The sequence below is a fragment of the Carcharodon carcharias genome, chromosome 5 (assembly GCF_017639515.1).
Source record: "Carcharodon carcharias isolate sCarCar2 chromosome 5, sCarCar2.pri, whole genome shotgun sequence".
In the NCBI taxonomy this organism is placed as follows: domain Eukaryota; kingdom Metazoa; phylum Chordata; class Chondrichthyes; order Lamniformes; family Lamnidae; genus Carcharodon; species Carcharodon carcharias.
Window position 1 is genome coordinate 66,575,560 of NC_054471.1, and position 22,861 is coordinate 66,598,420.

The 22,861-nt window shown below is 39.0% G+C and overlaps 1 protein-coding gene across 8 annotated transcripts in view; it reads right to left on the minus strand.

Annotated features, from left to right (window-relative positions):
- Nucleotides 1–22,861, minus strand: part of rngtt (RNA guanylyltransferase and 5'-phosphatase) — a 399,787-nt gene that overhangs the window by 26,665 nt on the left and 350,261 nt on the right. For all 8 annotated transcript variants that reach the window (XR_005942954.1, XM_041187200.1, XM_041187205.1 and 5 more), the window contains one exon: nt 19,536–19,602. Coding sequence is in view for 7 of the 8 variants with exons in the window: in XM_041187200.1 (XP_041043134.1) it covers nt 19,536–19,602 (67 nt within the window). In the remaining variant the exon portion in view is untranslated. The remainder of the gene's footprint in view (nt 1–19,535; nt 19,603–22,861) is intronic.

Consider the following 22,861-nt stretch of genomic DNA (forward strand, 5'->3'; position numbering starts at 1 on the left):
TCTGTTTCTATTTTTCAATATTTCTACTCCATTACCCTCACCAACCCTCTCCGTTACCTCTTAAAAAAACTCCAGCAAATTAGGTAAACACAATTTTCGTTTAAGAAATCCACGTGAGCTTTCATTAAGTAACATGTCCATGTGACTATTAATTCTGTCCCAGATTATTGTTTCGAGAAGCTTCCCCACCACCAAAGTTAAACTGACTGGCCTGTAGTAGCTGGATTTATCTTTACACCCTTTTTGAACAAGAGTGTAACGTTTGCAATTCTTCAGTCCTCTGGCACCACTTCAAGCCTGAGGAAGACTGGAAAGTTGTGGCCAGTATCTCCGCAATTTCCACACTCCCTTCCCGCAGGCATGAAAATTGCGTTTCCCTAAGAATGCAAAAAATTAGCATGCAGGTGCAGCAATTAGGAAGGCAAGTGACATGTTGGCTTTTATTGCAAGCGGACTGGAGTACAGAAATAAATAAGTCTTCCTAGAGTTGAATAGAGTTTTGGCAAGACCACATCTGCAGTACAGTGTGCAGTTTTGGTCTCCACATTTAAGATTATACTTGCATCAGAGGCTGTACAACCAAGGTTCACTAATTTGGTCCCTGGGATGAGGGGGCTGTTCTATGATGAGAGGCTGAGCAGATCTTTCTGGAGTTTAGATTAACTGAGGAGCGATCTGACTGAAACATACAAGGTTCTGAAGGAGCTTGATAGGGTGGACACAGAGGTTATTTCCGCTGATTAGGGAATCTAAAACATGGGGACAAAGTTTTAGAATAAGGAGCCGATCATTTAGGACTGAAATGAGGAGAAATTACTTCACTCAAAGGGTTGTGACTCTGCGGAATTCTCTGCTCCAGAGGGTTGTGGATGCTCCATCATTTAGTACATTTAAGGCTGGGACAGGCAGATTTCTGGTCTCTGAGGCAATCAAGGGATATGGGGAATGGGCAGGCAAGAGGAGTTGAAGCCCAAGATCAGCTATGATCATGTTGAATGTTGGAGCAGGCTCAACAGGCCATAGGGTCTACTCCTGCTATTTCTTGTGTTCCCTCATTATCCTTGGATGTATCTCAAACGGTCCTGGTCCTTGTCAACTTTAAGCAAAGACAGCCTGCCTATCCAATACCTTCTCCTTAATAATTTTAAAACCTTTGAAAGGCTGAATTGCCTTCCCTTTCACCATGGATTGGGTAGCATCTTTTTCCTTGGTAAAGACAGAAGCAAAGTATTCACTTAATACCTCATATATGCCCTCTGCCTTCATTCCCTTTTTGGTCCCTAATCAGCCTTACTCCTCCTTTTACTACCCTTTTATTATTTATATGCCTGTAGAAGACTTTGGGATTCTCTTTTATGTTGGCTGCCACTTTCTTTCCATACTTTCTCTGCTTCACTTATTTTCCTTTTCACCATGCAGCAAGAGCCAGACACATTCAGGCTTTAGCTGACAAGTGGCAAGTAACGTTTGTGCCACACAAGTGCCAGGCAATGACCATCTCCAACAAGAGATGGGTCTCCAATAACACCTTCTTCGCTTGACATTCAATGGCACTACGATCACCAAATGTCCCACTATCAACATCCTGAGGGATTACCATTGATCAGAAACTGAACTGGACTAGCCATATAAATACTGTGGCTGCAACAACAGGTCAGAGGCTGGGAATTCTAGGCAGAATAACTCACCTCCTGACTCCCCAAAGCCTGACCACCATCTACAAGGCACAAATCAGGAGTGTGATGGAATACTCTCCACTGACCTGGATGAGAGCAGCTCCAACAACACTCAAGAAGCTCGGTATGACCCAGGACAAAACAGCATGCTTGATTGGCATGCCATCCATCACCAACACACAGTGGTAGCAGTGTACACCATCTACAAGATGCACTGCAGGAACTCATCAAGGCTCCTTCGACAGCACCTTCCGAACCTGCGACGTCCAGCACCTAGAAGAACAAGGGCAGCAGATGCAAGGGAACACCATCACCTGCAAGTTGCCCTCCTAGCCACACACCATCCTGACTTGGAACTGTATTGCCATTCCTTCACTGTCACTGGGTCAAAATCCTGGAACTCCCTTCCTAACAGCATTGTGTGTGTAATTACACCATAGGGACTGCAGTGGTTCAAGAAGGCAGCCCGCCACCACCTTCTCAAGGGCAATCAGAGGTCGACAATAAATGCTGGCCTAGCAAATGAAACCCACATCCCCTGAATGAATACAAATAAAACTGTCCCATTAAATTGAGCCTTCTATATTCAGCCTTATTCTCAATTGTATTTTCTACCTGACATCTGCCACGTGCACACTTTTTCTTCCTTATCTTAATTTCTGGATGAGAGCTGGCTAGGTACAAGTCCCAGAGTGCCGCCCTCAACGAGACCTATCTACCCGAGGAGGGTCAGCTCAAGGAGGTTTCGCAGAAAAGCAGAAAGGCATGAAGCAGGCATAGACTTTGCTGTAATGTCTTGCCAGCAAGTTGACTTGTTTTCCCATGAGTGTTAATGATCGTCTGATGATGCTTAAATGGCCCCTACATGGCAACAAGCAACCAACTCTCAGTATGCCCCCACCACGGCCAACCCTGATGAAGTCAAGGATAAATTCTATGATAATCTCCATTCCTTGCTTGCTACTGTGCCAAAGTTAGACAAGCTAATCATTCTTGGTGACTTTCACTCAAGAGTTGGTGCAGATCACTACGTGTGGGAAGGGGTTATCAAAAAAAAATGGGGTTGGCAGTTGTAACAGCGATAGTCTCTCGCTGAAGATGTGTGCTGAGCATGAGATCTTAATCACCAACATAGTTTCCGTCTGCCCAATTGCAACAGGCCATCTTGGATGCGGACATATGAATTAAGAGCAGGTGTAGGCCAAAAATTAGAGTACAAGAGAAAGCTAGCTAGAAATAAAGACAGGTAGTAAGAGTTTCTATTGATATTTAAAAAAGAAAATATTTAACAAAGTGAGCATTGGTCCTATAGAAGATGAGTCTGGGAAATTAAATAATGCCAAATAAGGGGATGGCAAATGAACTCAACAGGTATTTTGCATTGGTCTTCAAAATGGAGGATACAAGTAACTTCCCAAAAATAGCTGTAATCAGGAAATGGAAGGGAGGGAGGAACTTGAGAAAATTACAATCACCAGGGAAATGGTACCGACCAAACTGTTGGAGATGTGGGCTAGCTTTCCAAGTCCTGACAGACTTCACCCTAGGGTCTTAAGAGAAGTGGTTAATGAGATAATTGATGCATTGGTTTTAATTTTCCAAAATTCCCTAGATTTGGGAAAGGTTCAATTAAATTGGAAAACAGCAAATGTAACTCCTTTGTTCAAAAAGGGAGGCAGAAAGCAGGAAACTACAGTCCAGTTAGCTTAACATCTGTCACTGAGAAAATGTTTAGAAGCTACTATTAAAGACATTATAGCAGGGCACTTAGAAAAGTTCAAGGCAATCAGGCAGAGTCAACATAGTTTTGTGACAGAAATCATGTTTGACCAATTTATTGGAGTTCTTCAAAGAAGTAACATGTGCTGTGGATAAAGGGGAACCGGTGGATATACTGTCCTTAGATTTCCAGAAGGCGTGTGCTAAGATACCACAGCAAAGGTTACTGCGGAAAATAAAAGCTCATGGTATAGGGGGTAAAATATTGGCAGGGATAGAAGACTGGCTAAATAACAGGAAACAGAGTCGGCATAAATAGGTCATTTTCTGGTTGACAAGATGTAATGAATGGTGTGCCGCAGGGATCAGTGCTGCCACCTCAACATTTTACATTTTATATAAGTGACTTGGATGAAGGGAATGAAGGTATGGCTACTAAATTTGCTGATAACACAAAGATAGGTAGGAAAGTAAGTTGTGAACAGGACATAAGGAGGCTACAAAGCGATATAAATAGGTTAAGTGAGTTGGCAAATATCTGGCAAATGCAGTATAATGTGGGAAAATGTGAATTTGTCCAATTTGGTAGGAAGAATGAAAAAAAACATATTATCTAAATGGTCAGAGTTTGCAGAGCTGAGATGCAGAGAGATCTGGGTGCCCTAGTGTATGAATTGCAAAAGATTAATATGCAGCAAGTAATTAGGAAAGTTAATAGAATGCTAACGTTTATTGAGAGGGGAATGGAATACAAAAGTAGGAAGGTTATGCTTCAGTTATGCAAAAGGCATTGGCGAAACCACAACTGAAGTGCTGTGCACAATATTGGTCTCTTATTTAAGGAAGAATGCAAATGCATTGGAAGTAGTTCAGAGGACGTTTACTGGGCTAATACCTGGAATGGGCAGGTTGGCATAGAGGTATACAACACAGAAAAAGGCCCTTCGGCCCATCTAGTCTACACTGGTCAAACAAGTACCTAACTATTCTAAACACATTTACAAGCACTAGGCCCATAGCCTTGTATGCCATGGCAACGCAAGTGCACATCCAAATACTTCTTAAATGTTGAGGGTTTCTGCCTCTACCACCCTTTCAGGCAGTGAGTTCCAGACTCCCAACGCCCTCTGGGTGAAAAAATTCTTCCTCACATCCCCTCTAAACCTCTTACCCCTTACCTTAAATCTATGCCCCCTGGTTATTGATCCCTCCACCTAGGGGAAAAGTTCCTTCCTGTCTATCCTATCCATGCCCCTCATAATTTTATACACCTCAATCATGTCCCCCTTCAATTTCCTCTGCTCCAGGAAAAATAACCCCAGACAATCCGATCATAAGTAAAACTCTCCAGCCCAGGCAACGTCCTGGTAAATCTCCTCTGCACTCTCTCCAGTGCAATTACATCCTTCTTATAATGCGGATGCCAAAACTGCACGCAATACTTTAGCTGTGGCCTAATCAGCGTTTTACACAGTTCCAGCATAACCTCCCTGCTCTTAAATTCTATGCTTCAGTTAATAAAGGCAAGTATCCCATATGCCTTCTTACCCACCTTATCTACCTGTCCTGCAACCTTAAGAGACTGGTGGACATGCACACCAAGATCCCTTTGATCCTCGGTACTTCCCAGGGTCCTACTATTCATCGTGTATTCCCGTGCCTTGTTTGTCCTGCCCAAGTGCATCACCTCACACTTATCCGGATTAATTTCCATTTGCCACTGATCAGCCCATCTGACCAGTCCGTCTATATCCTCCTGTAATCTAAGGCTATCCTCCTCACTATTTACCAACCCACCAATTTTTGTGTCATCTGCAAACATACTGATCAACCCTCCTACATTCAAGTCTAAATTGTTTATATATAGCACAAACAGCAAGGGACCCAACACCGATCCCTGTGGAACCCCACTGGACACAGGCATCCAGTCACAAAAACATCCCTTGACCATCACCCTCCGCTTCCTGCCACTCAGTCAATTCTGGATCTAATTTGCCAAATTGCCTTGGATCCCATGGGCTCTTACCTTCATTATCAATCTCCCATGCGGGACCTCATCAAAAGCCTTGCTGAAGTCCGAGTAGACTACGTCAAATGCATTGCGTCATCTACACACCTGCTCACCTCTTCGAAAATCTTTTTGAGGAAGGTTGGACAGGCCAGGCTTATATCCACTGGAGTTTAGAAGAGTAAAAGACGACTTGATTGAAACATATATGGTCCTGAGGGGTCTTGACAGGGTGGATGTGGAAAGGATGTTTCCTCTTGTGGGAGAATCTTGAACTAGGGGTCACTGTTTAAAAAAAACAGGTCGCCCATTTGCAACAGAGATGAGGAGAATTTTTTTCTCTCAGAAAGTTGAGTGTCTTTGGAACTCTTCCTCAAAAGGTGGTGGAAACAGAGTCTTTGTGAATATTTTTAAGGCAAAGGTAGATAGATTCTTGTTAAGCAAGAGGGTAAAAGGTTATGGGGTAGGTGGGAATGCGGAATTGAGGTTACAGTCAGATCAGCCATGATCTTAATGAACGAGGATACACCTCGTTCTATGCATTGGCATCTAATCAACTAAGTCATCATACACACAGGTGCGTGCAATGAAAGTCACATGCAGCACTGACTGCTGGACCGGCGTGCACCTAAGTAGTCCACGAACACAAAAAGGTTAGGCATTCCCACACACTTCCTGTGGCACACTTTCCTACCACGATGATGTCAGCTTTGATCAGTGGTAGCACTCTCGCCTCTGAGTCAATGGGTTCTGGATTCAAATGCTGCTCTAGAAATTTTTGTAAAAAATTCGAGCCTTTCACTTGACGGCAGTACTGCAATCATGAAGGTGGTCATTCTAGTGAGACATCAATCCAAGGCCCCATATGCTCTTTCAGGTGGAGGTGAAAGATTGCAGGGCACTATTCGAAGAGCAGGAGATTTCAACATTTATTGTTGAACCAACATTGTCGAAAGATTTATCACGTCATTTCTTTCAATGTTGTTCATGGGACTTGCTGTGCACAAACTGATTGCATTACAACTGTGCCGACATTTCAAAAGGACTTCACAAGTGTAAAGCATTTTGGGGTATCCTGAAAGACACTATTACAATGCACCATTTCTTTCTCTCCTTTATGATTAAACAGACCCAATAATTTTACTTATTTCTGATCAGGGTATTTGGCGCTTTTGCATTTTTATCTCAGAGGTCTCCTAGCTCCATCTCCAAGTGCCCTTTTCCCAGATATGCCACTCTTTCACCATATACTCAGGGTATGCCACAGGGCATGCCACGGCCCAGGTTACCTATGCCTGAACTAATTTACAGAATTTCTGCTTGAACTGAGGTGGAAAAGCTGTCTATTTTTCATCCTAATGTTGTTAAGTGTATCTTGAAAATTAATCAGCCCTCCTTCGCTACCCACCTACTCACAAGCCATTTCTGTGTCTACACTTTTTTTTTCTCTTCTTTTGATTCCTTCCACCTCTTGGCTATACATATCGATTTTAGTCAGCCCACCAGCATTGTTTTTCTTTACTACATTTATTTATTTCTACCTGGGGTAATTTCTGCTCTTTTACTACTTTCATTGCAGAATTAGCAAATTCCCCATATTTACTTATTCATCTTCCAGCTGGTTTTGGCATATATCTTTCCACCCAAACTTGTTTCTTGAAGCTCATACTTCTTCATTTGCTAATCACTTCTGCTAATGAATGTAGTACTTATTCGCACCCTACAAAATTCAACACGTTATCAACTGTCTAATGGATATATCCCCAACCCACGAACTACAGTTCTTACTAAATAGTGTTAATTATGTATAGCAGTTCCTCTTTATTTTTTGCCAAGTGCACACTAACCAACACCACACCACCTGCTTGAGACACACAATTTTCACTGCCAAAATCACCCCGTCCATCCTAGAAATGGACCATCCATCTACAATTTCTGCCAAACCGGGCAAGAACATCACTCAGAGATTTGTGATCTATTGCACCCACACAAAACACTTATAACCTTTAATTTTACTGCAGAGAAATAAAAAGAGGTGCTGTCATTTCTGCAAACCAGCCTGCCCGCAATCCCTACCTCTGAAATATGAAATTTAAGACCGACAAATTTGCCCATGCTCTGACTTACTTTAAACAATCCCATGGAAAATCCACTGTTTAAGCAAAAGTATTCAAAAGTACAGCAAAAACACACAAGGAAAAAGATAATACTGAACAGAAATGTCATAGAACCTGCTCCAATGCATTTCACTGAAAATGAAGTCTTCCATGTTTGAATAGGTTCATAATCTAAATCATTCTTGCTAACTGTACACTCCTATCATTTACTAGAGCTCCAGAGAAAATTTAATCATAATTCTCAAAAGCTTTTTAACTTTTGATAAGGGTTGGTGATGATGAAGTTTAGTATTCAGTCAGTCAATAATATTGGAAGAGCTGCACTGTAGCGACTGACAGTTTGAATTCTCCCTGAGTGATACAATGGATTAGAAAATTGCTCTTTCTCCTGATTTTGAATCTTCAGAATGTTTGAATTTAGATCCTACTTCCCAAATGTTCTGTTAAAAATCTACAGTAAGATGGGCAAGGGCAGTTTCAAGCCAGAAGTTAGCTTTGTAAATTTGCATAAAAGTTAGGTGCAGGGCAATGGAGAAAGAGCAAGGGAGTGAGACTAATTGGATATCTCTTTCAAAGAGGCTGCATTGTCAAAATAGGCTCAATGGCTTCTTTGTGTGCTCTATGATAGTATGAAAAACAAACTACAGATTTGACATGAATTTGAGCAATCTAACTCACAGGACCTAGAGGAACAGATGGTGTGGTGAATAGAAAATTTATATTTACATGACTCTTTTACATTTACGGGATGCTCCAAGATCCTTCACAACCAATTAGTTTTTTTCTGTGCAGTCATCATTTTGCAGACAAACACAGCAGCCAATTTGCATAAAGCATGATCCCAAAAACAATAAATTAATGATGACCAGTTAGTCTGTTGATGGTGGTATTGGTTGAGGGATAAATTTTGTCCAGGACACTGAGAACTTCCCTGCTCTTCTTTGAATAGTCCCAAGAGGTCGGAACAGGTCTGCATTGTTTCTTGAAGGAGACATTAAACTGAGACTATGCAGCAGCTTCTCATCCCTTGATTGAAATGACAATCTAGATTAGATGCTGAAATCCTACAGTGAAGCTCAATTTTACAAACTTTGTCTCAGACAGGAGTGCTACTAAGGAACCAAACTGATAAAAATTGCAGATAATATCTGGTGCTAATCTCACTCAAGAATGCTCAGTAGAATCAGTAAATGCAAAATGGAACACCATCGGGTGAACAATAATCCTTTCATATGCATGAGGTTAGAGAATTAACTCAAATGCTAAAAGTGCATACACGTGGTATTAAATCAGTTTGCTTTCATTTAGTGTTCTGGATTTTTTAGAAAGCAACTTTTATTGAAAGCGGATGACCAAAAGCTTAAGTGCAAGCTTAAAGGAGCTAAATATAGACACACAAGCACACAGTGGAGTTCTGTACTAAGTTCATTAAAAAAAATTAATTTGATCAGAGATTGGATTAGCTATTTAAGTTATAAAGAAGTGATTTCTCTCCAGACTAAAATCTGTAAATCAGAACATAGAGGTTCCAACAATTTGATGACTCACTCTTAGTTTCAATGCTGAAATATGGGACTTGGGAAAATCGAAACTCGCTGACACTACATATGTGTTCTAATGTGCTACAGCTCTGTTGTGAAAATTAAGTTACACTATTTATGATTAAATCCAGTGGAATCATTTAAATTAGGAAAATCCAGTGAAATCTTCAATTATTGAGGCCACAGGACATTATATATACATGTTTAAAACATATGGAAGCATAGTTTCTGGCTCATCCAATGCTGAAAGAAACCAAGAATAAAAATCTAACAAAATAATTGAGTTACTAAGGAGATATCACTGTTGAAACACCAAATTATGAATTTACAGACTCATGATTTGATGCATTACTGCTTTCTACTACAATATTTTATATATATAAAACTTGTCTCTCAGCAATTTAACAACAAATTCCCATATGCAGACCTTACCACCAATCATCTCAAAGCTATATTTTGTTCCCTGCAATGCGCAATAGAGTTGTTTGACTTAAAGATGAACAGTTAATGATAGCAACTACACTTCAAAATCATTGCGTTGGCTTCAAAGCATTTTGAGATGTTCTGTGGTTGCGAATTGCACTATGCAAATGCAGGTTCTTACGTTATAATCTAATTGCAGTAATACAATTACTGTGCTAGTCTTGCACTACACTTAAACGCTCACTTTACAATTTTGAGCATTATTACTCATATTTTACAGGCTAAAATATATTTACAATTATTAAACACAAATTTTCAAGTAAAAGGTTTAACAAAAACTGCATGAACTAATCAGAGTAAAAGTCTGCCATCAGTCAGCCTTCAAAAGAACGTTTTCAAATATTAACAAAAAGGTTTTGATACTCATTGGAAAGAATTCTGCCTCTGAATGTCAAATCCACCACTTCCACCTCTAATACTATGTTCAGTGTCTGCGGGCTGTTTTGAATTGTAATTAGTGCGAATAATTAAATCCTCCTATAAAGGAATGTCATAACCCCTCTAACCAATTACTTTGGAATCCAGTTGTGGTGACTTGCTTAAAGCGTAGGCCAAAATATCATTTTGTCTGATTGTGCTCTACAAACATAAGGCAAGTTTCCCACTTCCTTATTCATAAAATCATCCATTCATAAAAGGTATTCAGACAAAGTATTTTAATCTCCTGAAATGTATTCTAAAAGCTTACATATTGTAATTTTTTATATAAAGTTTGGAAGTTTGAGAAATTGGCTTAGAATTAAAAGTTAGTTGCTTAGCAACTTTCGCAGCATGTAGTGCTAAAATGCAAACAGTAAAAACAGCTCCATTTGGCATCTTCAACAAATTCCTTCCTTGCTCAAGAATCCACTGCAAAGTTACAAAGTTTTGCTTAGTTTCTCTGCCTGATGGAAAACTAATGCTTCTCTAAGCGCTGTTCTCCTGTTATGATAAACAGTCTATGCCTGAAAGTCTATGTCTTTTCTCTTTATAAATGCTAGTGGAATCACTGTGTATTCGTGGCAATTAGTGTTAGTTCCAATTTCCAGCATTTACGGTTTGTTTCTATTCATTAGGTATTGCAGCTCTCTTGTGCAAGTTTTCACTTTCCTGCAAGGTAGAGAAATTGGCCAATTCATTTTCTATGGTTAAATACTGCAGAGCAGGTGCGATAGCGCCTTTCTCTAGTGTTTTATTGTTTGCATATATGTTTGGTAACTCGGTCCAAGTTAATTAGCCATGAAATTATCTATTAATTAAACATTGCAGGACGGTAACCAGGTGGAATTTAGCGCACAGTGGTTTACTTTGAAAGTACAGATTTTTCTACTGGATTCAGAATGTAATTTCAAAGTTACAATATTTTGTAGTGCTGCTCTCCAGTTTTATGTTCAAAATAACAATTTTAACTTTGAAGGGCTTTATCTTTCAAAGAATGCACTCCCCAAATTCGCACGTAGACCTGATCGTGTTAACACAATGGTTATGGCTAATGAGAGAGGTCTTAACTGATGTCACATTAGCTTTGCACCCAGTAAACTTCTAAATTACATAGAACATACAGCACAGAAACAGGCCATTCGTCCCAAACAGCAGTGCATCACTCAAGCCTCCTTGAGTCTTTCCTCATCTAACTATCAGCATAATACTTTATTCCCTTCTCCATTTTATGTTTATCTAGCTTCACCTTAAATGCAACAAATAACTTCAATCACTCCTTGTGGTGGCCACTTCCACATTCTAATCACTCTCTGGGGAAACAAGTTTCTTCTGTTTCCGAATAATTTTCATATTATTATTTGGGGCTATTATCAAGGATTATTGGTGTGAGTGCAGATGGTTCTATCTGTGTGATTTAATTACATTTGGAGTCAGGGAGACTGCAAGCTTGAAATTATCAAAAGAAGTTAGTTGTGGAAGTGTACTTAAAATGCTAATAAGTAAACATGGATGCTGTCTTAGCATATAGGGAGTAAAGGAAATTTGCATTTTTAGATAAGTGAAGGAGTTGTTTGGATTTCAAAGGGATGTTAGGATGTTTACAACTAGCCAGATAAGCAAGGCCAAACAGTGTGTTTATTTTTCCCAAAGGTTACTGGCAATATTGGCAACATGAATATTATTTTATTGTGGGAAAAGTGCATTTCCAAAGACATACGGAACAATAGAATTTACAGATTAAAGAGAGAGAAACATATATAAAGGGGAATGAAAGGCTATGTTGGGGGGCCATGTAAGATCTAACAGGAGTCTGTGAAACAGCCTACAGGAAACCTCCAGCCATTTGTGCATAGGTCTGCTGTGTCTAGTAACTAAAGTTGGAGACAAGCTTTTGGAATTCCACTGTCAAGTGGGTACTGTCGTAACTTGCTGGCTTGCTTTTTAAATGTAAAATCTATTTTGGACTGTTGCCTTAAAGGGGGTGTGTAATTAGTGTCAGGATAATTAGGAATTATTATAGTTTAAATAATTGTAGTCTTATATATGTGCTTGAAATCTTTTCTTTTATTAATATTTTAACTTAATTTTTTAAAATCTCTAAAGGTCTTGGTGGACTCATTATTTCTGAATTTAGTGCAAGCATCTTGTGATAAATAGATTGCAAAACCGTTTTGATAGCATGACCAAGTTTTCCTTGTGGATTTGGTCCACCTGGCACACATCATCTGCCACATCATATAACACTTCTGAAACCCTTATTTGATTTCTTGGTGACTATCTTACATTGATGGCTTCTAGTTTTGCTTTTCCCCACAACTAAAAACACTCTCTTTATAATTACTCTATCAAAACCTTTCATAGCTTTCATTAGGTCAACCTTCAGTCATTTCTTTTCAACAGAAAAGAGACCCAGCCTCTTCACCCTTTCTTGCAAAATATGTCATTTTACTGTATAGATTTAAGATTCTTAAAACCGTATTTAAAGTGTTTGGTCTTCTAATCGATAAACAGATAAAATAATGGTCTACCAGTAAAATTTACATACAAGCAAGATCCTAACTTCAGTCCTTTCATTTGTACTGAGTTAATGTTAAAGGGTTAGAAGTAGGCAGAGGTGTTGAAGCTGACAACAGCATCCTCAGTCCACGGAAAGAAAAAAGTGGCTCCTGCTCCAGTGATCAACACTGGGAGTGCATTTACGTGACAGAAAGTAAAGACAGAGCAAGTGGTTAGCTGCAACGGTTGAAAGGCTGCCAACAGTTTCTGTTTAAGCTCATATCTGAAGAATGGGGAGGCAGTGGTATTGTCACTGGACTAGTATTCCAGAAACCCAAGGTGATGCTCTGGGAATCCCACTACAGCAGATGGTGAAAAATGAATCCAATAAAAATCTGGAATTAAAAGTCTGATGATGAAACCTTTGCCGATTGTCATAAAAACCCATCTGGTTCACTAATGTCATCTAGGAACATTTAAGGAAGGAAATCTGTTGTCCTTACCTGGTCTGGCCTACATGTAACTCCAGATCCACAGCAATGTAGTTGACTCTTAAATGCCCTATGAATAAGGGCAATTAGGAATAGGCAATAAGTGCTGGCTGAGCCAGTGACACCCACATCCCATAAACAAATTAAAAAAAATGAGTGAAGTACTGGAAGACCACTAAACTATTTATGGTTAGGACAGATATTTTGTAATTTTTCTGCTTCCTCTCCTAGCCTAACATTGTTTCAAAGTATCACCGGCTGTTGCTATCTTTCAAAATTGTTGTAGTGCACTGCACACACAAGTCTGAAAGCAGATTTTATGGAACAAAATGGCTGCAAAATGTATTAAAGCTTCAGTGGGCTGTGATGCTGAGTGTCAGGATATGTCCTTTCTAGAGCTGTGAAACAGACTATATACATCATGTTCAATTTAGTCTCCCAGGTTTCTCATGATATCTGATCTAATACCAGTACTTTCGCTTCATGTAGTTCCTCAATCACTGCCACACTTCTCATGTCTGATTTTTGATTCTGAGAATATTCACCACTCTGGTCACTCAGCATCTTTTTATTAACAGGATTATGTTCATCATATAGATCTTCACAGTTTTTCCAGTTTTCTTACATTTCTTTCTTGAACCATTGTTACTCAGTCAGTCAGTCAGGTAATAGGTATACTGATACACCTCTCTAGGTCTCCATTCATCTTTATAGTTTTTGGCATATATGGTTATCATCCTTTATCAGCACTTTGGTTTCCTCCTGCTCAAGTTTTAATCATCTTTCATGTTTTCACGTTTGTTTTTCCTGACAGCCATGACTCCCACGTCTTTGTCCTGTATGCTTCCAACACTTCCTCTGATGGCTGGTTACAGAAGCTTTAATCTGTTTCCGTTATTTTTTCCCATGATGTTGCTCACCAGTGGTTAGTAAGACTCTGCAATTCCTAGTAACTAGGCATTTCATCCTAATTACTTGGAATTGTGGAGCTTGAATGCCCTGCGTCATTGAACTGTGAACATATATAATTAAGATATTTTTATATATATTTTCATTTTTAGAAAAAAGACTTGCATTCATATAACACTTTGCATGGCCACTGGACCTCCCAAAGCTCTGTAAAGCCAATGAAGTAGTTTTTAAAGTGTAGTCGCAGTGTTAAGTAGGAATTAAATGCAGCAGCAATATGTGCTCAGCAAACTCCCACAAAGAGCAATGTGATAATGACTAGGTAATCGTTTTTTTATGATGTTGATTGAGGGATTGATACTGACCAGAAAACCGAGAATATCTCCCCTCTTCTTCCAAAAAAACCTTCAACAGTGCAGCGCTCCCTCAGAATTGCACTGAGTATCAGCATAGATTTTTGCACTTGAGCCCTGGAGTGAGACTTGAACCTGAAACTTTGAGACTCAAAAGCGAGGGTGCTACCCACTGAGCCATGGCTGGCATCTCAAACGTTTAACATTTAAATGGTAAGTATTTACAACACAGCAGGAAATTTGAAGAACTACTCTCTCAGATGTATTATTTCCCATTTAAATAGAAGTTGAACAAACCAGGAAGAATTATAGCAAATAACTTTTGATTTTTAAACAGTGAATATTAATGTGGGGACAGAGCTCAATCTCTAGCAAATGGAGAGGAAGGGCTGGGGCAGTCCCCATCAGCCTGAAAACAGACCAATTGCAAACATCTACGATGGCAGCTGATCCATCCAGTGCATCATACCAGTACAGCATCCCCATTATTTAACAGCTGACGTTTGCATGTCTTATCAGAAGTACAATTTTCCTCATGTTTTAAAAAAGTTCAACCTCCATCATATAAAATTAGGATATTGCTATCACCCAATAACAGGGAAAATAATCTGGGTACTGTCGCTTTAAGCAGTAAACTTGCTGGTGGTCAGGTGATATTTTCCCATTCAATGCACTTTCTTGTACTGGACTATATCGCAGAATTCATTGCATTGAAGAGAATATGCTGAGAATTCAGAAGGCTGAAGTAATGCATTTGTTATGGTACTGGAGCAGAAACCCAGAGCTCATGAGCAACAACATTATTCAATAAATCTGATCATTTTTGGCACATAAAAACCCAAACAGTTCACTAATGACTTTCAAGGCACCACCAACACTTGGGGAACAAATAAAACAATAGCACCAAAACAATAAAATAAAACTACAGAAACACTGAGCCACACCAGGACCATAAAATAAATGTAGGGGGGGAGATAGGGTGAAAGCTTTGAACCTGAAGGGTGAACTTCCTCCAGAACGGATTGCTGTGTCTATAGTATCTTAGCTAACATTTCCCTTCATTCTTCATACATCAAGGCACATACCATTGCCATATGAAAACGTTAGTGGGATTTTAAAAACTCACATTTCCATTTCACCACAAGCAATGCAATGGCCGAGAATAAACTCAAGATAATAACGCTTAACGAAATGTACATTATGTTCAATGTATTTGCCTTACAGATGGTCTTGCGTGGAATCCTCCAACTAATAATTCACACTTAACGTTTTGAACAAGATGTTATGTTACTCAATTCAAATTGTGAGTTGGTGCTTAAACAATAATTTGAATGAAGTAGCGTGAAAGGAGCTTTTACTTTCCCTGGTGGGTCTTGTCCCTAGTACGGAACAATGTTGCGAGATATAAAATGCTGTGCTCCATTTAGTAAAGTTCTTTTTCCTAAGGAAACAAAATACTGGCTTGATTGATAAATCTTTTGTCTTGCCAACACATTAACTAGTAACCCTTCTGTTCAACAGAGAAAATAAGGTACCAGGCAAAAACGTTGCACATTTTGCCACGACAGTGAAAAGTAGAAACAAACTAACAAAAAAGTTAAGATTCCGCTCTTTTTCTCCAATAATACATTACCTACTTTTTATCTCATAATCATTTATACAGAAGCTACTCTGGAGTCCTAAATAACCAATTGCTAGTTCTCTTCTGCTCTGAAGTAGGGTCATATGGACTCAAAATGTTTACTTTGTTTTTCTCTCTCCACAGATGCTGTCAGACCTGCTGAGTTTTCCAGCATTTCTGTTTTTGTTTCAGATTTCCAGCATCAGTCATATTTTTCTTTTATGTCAGTCGATGTTCAATATGAATTGGGTTAGTCAGTTTCTCAAAAAACTTAACCAAGTTAGTAAGACATGAGCTTTGGTTATCCCCAACAGCTATGTTAATCAATGAAGTGTTCATTTTCATTTAATGGTATCTCACATAATGCTTCCTAATATTTTACCTACAACTGATGTGAAGCTTGGCAACCAACAGTTCCCATGGTCTAACTTATTTTCTTTATTTAGCAGGATATTCAAGATACCTTCAAAGTCTCAGGATTAAGCCACATACACATATTGCACTATTGATACCATCATTCAATGCCTCATATGCACGACTGCTACCATTCCCTTAAACAGTCTAGTATAAACTAAATCAGGCTCTGAAATATTATCAATGTTAGGTCCATTATTCTTGGCTAATATAATGTGTTACTTGTAATGCTAATTTTACTCAAACGTGCATACTGTCAAATTGTTCCATCGTTTCTCAAATGTGAAAACAGATTAACAATTTCACCAGATTGAATGTTGACTGGATGACCAATGCATATGTGGTTGAAAGACTAAATCTATCAAATGTGTTCTATAATGCACCAAGCTGTAATATGTATATATTACAGCCTGGAGTACTAGGACTTCATCAACACTGATTCATCAACATAACTGACTTCTGCTACCAATGAAACATTAAACTCTTCAGAATATTGTCTATAATACCGGTTCAAGAAGGCAGCTCACCACCACCTTTGCAAGGGCAATTAGGGATGGGCTATAAATGCTGGCCAAGCCAGCAATGCTCACATCCTATGAATGAATTTTAAAAAATTGCTGACAAAGCAAGAATCTGGATTCAAATCCAACCCAAAAATGATTAGAATGAAGTCTGGTTGCTGGCTTTAAGTCAAATGAATTGAGTTTGAGGAATGTCAATCCAGTTCCTATTAGGTATGGATCCATATGATTAAAAGTAACCTCCAATTTGATACTACTGATCTCTAATTCGATAAATCTCACTGAAGATATGTGATAGGGTGGGTGGTATGCAAAATTAAAAATGTCACATTGAGCAATGCTTGGAAATTTGAGACTCTAGCACTGTAGTTCTCAAACCTGGACCCATAGACCCTTAGGAATTGCGGAGACTTTTGAGGTCTCTGCAAAATAGGCAAGTAAGCATATGAGCGGTGGCCAGAGGTGGACTTGGTGTAATTAGGAAGCAAGGAGTGGTGTGTGGCTGCCATACACACAACATGGATTGGGTTGGCCGTCTTACCTAGGAGGGGTTGCACACAGAAGACTGTTAAGAGCAGCATGAAGATTGCCAAACAGGCCTGCTGTTACCAAGACTGCTGATGGATGCCAGGTGAATGCAAGAGAGGGGAGCTTTTTAAATATTTAAGTGCTATATACTTAAATTTGAAGAAAGGGTGCCAAAGCACAAGTTTGCTCAGGGGTTAATTTCCACAAATCAGTCTTCATACCCAGTATAACTGTAAAAACGGCTTCTTGTTTTTGGTACCTGGAAGTTCCACAATAGTGAACTGCAAAAGCTGACAGTTGCCATATACAGTAAACAGAAATAAATACAAATATAATTATACAACAGTGACTACATTTCAAAAGTATAAAGTGCTTTAGGACTTCTAGAGATCAAGAGGAGCATTATATAATTGCCAGTCATTCTGTATTTTCTTTTTTAACCTTTAGAATACATTCACATGTCTGTCATTCTGGCAACTATGTGCTTCTGTAAAACACAGACAACCTTAAAAAAGTCTTTCAGACAACCTCATGAAGCCATTGCAAGTACTTCAGCTTAATCTATGGATAGTGTTGAGTCCAGTGGTGAGAAGCAAACAAAGAACAGAAAGCATGAGGAGGGTTATATAAAATTCGAGTTAATAGAACTCAGTGATGGATAAACGCCGTGAGTTTTGTGCTTTTATATTTTCTCTAACGAAGCAAAAACAGCCGCAAAACTAAAGCGACATCTTACAACAAAACAATCAAAACATGAAGAAAACTGAAAGATTTCTTTGAGCACAAAAAAGAACTAGTCAACAAATGACAAACATAACACTCCCCATTCTGTAAATTGTCATGTAAGTATCTTTCTTAACAGAATGCCAGATTCCAAAAGTCATACTGTCGGAATGGAAATTATTCTTCCAGATGCTGTACAAATGTGCAAACTGATGGTGAGTAAAGACACAGTACGAAAGTTGAAGGCCATATCACTCTCTAATGACTCAGGTAGAAGAAGAATCAATAAACTTTGAAGAGATATAAAATGGCAATTTATAAAAAGGCTTTGTGAATATGAGCAGTTTGCAATTCAGCTGATGTTGGTAGTGCATTGCAATTATTAGTTTATATTCACAATGTTTGGCTCGGTCAGATCTTGTAGATGGTACACACTATTGCCACTGTGCATCAGTGGTGAAGGGAGTGAATGTTTAAAGTGGTGGATGGGTGCTGGTCAAGCAGGCTGCTTTATCTGTTGAGATTTTTCAGCGTTGTTGGAGCTGCACTCATTCAAGCAAGTAAAGACAATTCCTGAACTGTGCCTTGTAGATAGTGGACAGGCTATGGAGAGTCAGAAAATGAAATTACTCTCCTCAGAATTCACAGCTCTGACCTGCTCTTGTACCCACAGTATTGATATGACTGGTCTGGTTAAGTTTCTGGTCAATAGTAAGTCTCTGGATGTTGATGGTGGGGATTCAGCAATGGTAATGTCATTGAATGTCATGGGGAGATGGCTAGATGCTCATTGCCAGTTATTTGTGTGGCCTGCATGTTACTTGCATGTTATCAGCCCAAGCCTGAATGTTGTCCAGGGATTGCTTCAGTATCTGATGAAGCTAATTACAAGTTATTCAATGTTGATGAAGTGAGTCTGCAGATTGAACTGGAGCTGGAAAATTACAAGCATCTGCAATCTGTTCAATTCTATATGGTGCAACAAATGAGTCGAAAGATGTGGGCTCAAGGCCCAGGAAAGCTCATTTAACTTAATTTTAACATGACTGGGAACTGATTATGGCTTGGATATCAGCAAAATCAGACCTTATTTGTTGCAGTTCCAAAAAGTAACCTTTATATTCTTGACATAGAGCTGAAAAATGTCTCAGAAAACTTAGTCTATGAATGATTTTCCCAATAAGCTGTGGTTTTCTCAATTGTGCCAAGTTCTCAAATTTATCAATATGTTTAATGTAATTAGTACATTCACAACTGGCTTTTTCAGTATGGAGCACAGTGTGCTCATAAACAATGATGTATATTTAAGGTCATCCTTTGTAATTATTTTTCTTTAATATCTGTAACAAAAATCCTTTCATTATTAATATGAAATGTCACTCAGCTTTGTGTCTAGTTTTCTCCACATAAATTTCATAATTAAGATAACATGAGCTTTTGATTTCACACAACACAGACATCAGTAGACAAAAGTTGCACTGAATTTCAAATCACTTAACTGCTTCAATCACTTACCTTCATCTGTGCAAAAGGGCGTTCATAATTGCCAACATATAGTAGTCCTACAGTCTGTGGCAGCAACCTTTGAAAAAAAACATATTTATTTCAAACAAAAGGACATGAAAATCCGTATGTATAAGAGACATAAGCAGCCAGTAATCCTACGAACTCAGTGCAAAGCCAGTACCTGATATGGGTGGAAACAGCTATATCCATACCTAATCCTTTAAAGAGGGAGGCAGATTTATCCAACAATTGATACCAATTGAAAATTAATTGCAGACCCTACATTTTCTATTTGCTGATAAACTGTCCACTATTCAGAAGCCCGGTGCTGGCAAGGGCCTTGAAAAATTCAGAGCATTCTCTGCTTAATACTTACGTATGACAAGTACTTTCAATCTTTTTAGGGGTTAATGCAGTGACTTAACAGATCAATTCCATTAAGGTGGGGGGAGGAGGCCAGAACTGAGATGAGTAACCATTGTGCCAATGAATGAACCTGGAAATATCTAGCACTTTTCATGCCCTTAGGATGCCCAAAAAAGTGTTTAAATCTAATGAATTACCTTTGAAGTGCAGTCACTATTGTTTTTGTAAGCAAATCTGATGGGAAATTTGTATATAGCAGGATCACAAAAACAGAACATTAGATAAATAGCACCTGATCAGTTTTGATGGTGTTGGAAAAGAGAGAAAGTTTGGTCACAATACCAGGAGATCTCTCTGGTTCTTCTAGAATTACGCCATGGCATCTTTTGCATCTACCTATAACAAGAATGCAAACGATCTAATGGAAGAAAGTCTGACAGATATTAAACTTTATGTGGCTGGTTTTGAAAAAGAGTGTTTTTTAAATTACCCCTTTCTGAAGCATACTATTTTGTTGGGAAATGTGATTTTTATACATTTGCTTAGACCTAATGTCAGCGTGCCTCAGTTGGCAACACTCCTGCCTCTGAAACAAATAGAGAAATCAATTTGCATACAGCAAGAACCCAGAAAAGGCAACAAAATAAATTAACAATTAATTTGCTTTGGTAGTGTTGGTTAATACATAAATGTTATCCAGAATACTGGGAGAACTTCCTCTTTTTTAATAATGCCACACAGTTTTTCACACTCATTTGATTAGGCACGTGAGGCTTGAACCTGCAACCTTCCAACTCAGAGGCAAGAGTGGCAACACTGTAGGGAATGTGCTAAACATTTTATAAATGTCAAGATCCTTAAAAAAAAAAGCCTCATCCAAGGCAAGGAAGTAAATAAGCTGGCTGAAAGTGCATTCAATTCAGAATGCTGCATTGTTAGAAGTTCCTGCTTTCCAATGAGACATCTGCATGATCTGCTGTATAAGTAGATGTTGTAAATCCATGCAGTACTACTTGAAGAAGAGCAGTGTGCTCTTGGTGTCCAGGCCAAAAACACAAATAAACTGGCTATTCATCTCACTGCCTTCATAAAATGGTTACCACATTCCCTAGTTTTGACGCATTCATCTCTGAGTTAGAAGGTTACAGATTCAAGTCTCATTCCAAGACTTGAGCAGATAATCTAGGCTGACACTTCAGTGCAGCACTGAGTGCTACATTGTTGGAGCTGTCACCCTTCAGAATAGATGCTAAACCTGGGCCTCAAGTGTCTATTAAAATGTGTGTGAAAGACCTTGAGGGACTATTTAAAAAGGAACAGGAAGTTTTCCCAGTGTCCTGGACAACATCTACCTGTTAACTAACACAACCAAAACCAATTCATTGGTCATTTATTTTGTGGGTTCTTGCTGTGTGCAAATTGGCTGCTCCATTTGCCTATAAAATATGTAACTACACTTTGAAAAGCAAACCAATTTACTGTAAAACACTTTGGGAGATACTTCCAATGTGAAAGGGAGTGTATAACAAGTACTTGTACCCTTCAGAAGTAATGAATTGTCTCAAAGACACTGGGATGCTTTGAGACTTCAACAGTAGCTCCAACTTGTCTTTCTGCTTGATCGACATCCATCAACGGATGAGAATAAATTTCCTCCAATTAATTATTAAGCCGATCTGCTACACCTCTGTTCCTTAACAACTGTATGAGGCCGAAACAGACTGCTTGCTACTGTGCCATCTACTTGAGCTTGAGCTGAGGTTATGAACCCATAATCTTTCTATCACCAAGGCTATGTACTTCTACCACCTCCATAACACCGCCCATCTTCACCCCGCTTCGGCTCATATGCTGTTGCTTTGCCACATCTGGATCTGATTATTCTAATATTCTCCTAGCCAGCCTCCTCTGTTCAGCTGCCTAGGCCCTAAACTCTGGACTTCCCTCCATAAACCACTCTGTCCCTTTCTCCTCCTGTAAGATGCCCCTTGAATCATATCAGCCATGATCTTACTGAATGGCCGGCTCGAAGGGCTGAGTGGCCTGCTCCTAATCCATATGTTCCTACGTTAAAACCCACCTCTTAGGCCAAGCTTTTTGGTCATTTGTCCAATTATTTCATGTGACTCAGTTTCAAATCTTGTTTAACAATGCCCCCATGAAGCACCCTGGGATGCTTCACTTCGTTAAAGGTGCTATTATAAATGCAAGTTGTTGTTTAGTTATTGGGTAAGATATGAGATGGCGAAAATTCCAGTGATGAAAATAAAATAATCTTGCTTCTAAGCAGAGGGAACACTGACTTTTCAGAGCCCTGTCAGAAATCCTTTTTACTTTATAAATATTCAAGACTTAAAATCGACAGCATTTGTGTATTTTCCTCAAGAGTATGTGCAACTCAGACATGAAATCTGCATTTTGAAACCTTCAAGGTGGGAAAGCAAAAAGAGCAGCAAAGGGATGCACAGCTTATCATACAAATGAGGATTGTTTTCATTATTCATTTTCTCAGTACTTCATAAATTTGGCAGAGGATATCAAAATGCATTAAATGGTCAAGCAACATGTCACAGCGTCATCACAACACTATTGTCAGCAAAGGGTTCAGTTCACAAACAAGCCAAAGGAACTGAAATTTTAGAAAAAGATACAATTAAGGAGATACATCTGCTAAAACTCCCATTTCAAATATAATTGAGTTATATTCCTTCTGTAGGAGCAATGAGAAAGGTTACACAACCACAGCTAATATCTCTCTCTCCAGGATCTTACCAAATAGTCAGGAACAAGTGAAAGTGTGTGACAGCGTCGGGTCAGAAGCATGCTTTCTGGCAGAGAGATTTCTTCAGTTTCATTTTCTTTAATTAAATGTTCTCCAACCAATTTTTTTTCTTTAAAAAGTCGCTTGTAGAGGACAAAATTTTCCTTGTGATAAGTAAAGATTCTGCTGCTCAGCATCTCCTCAAGCA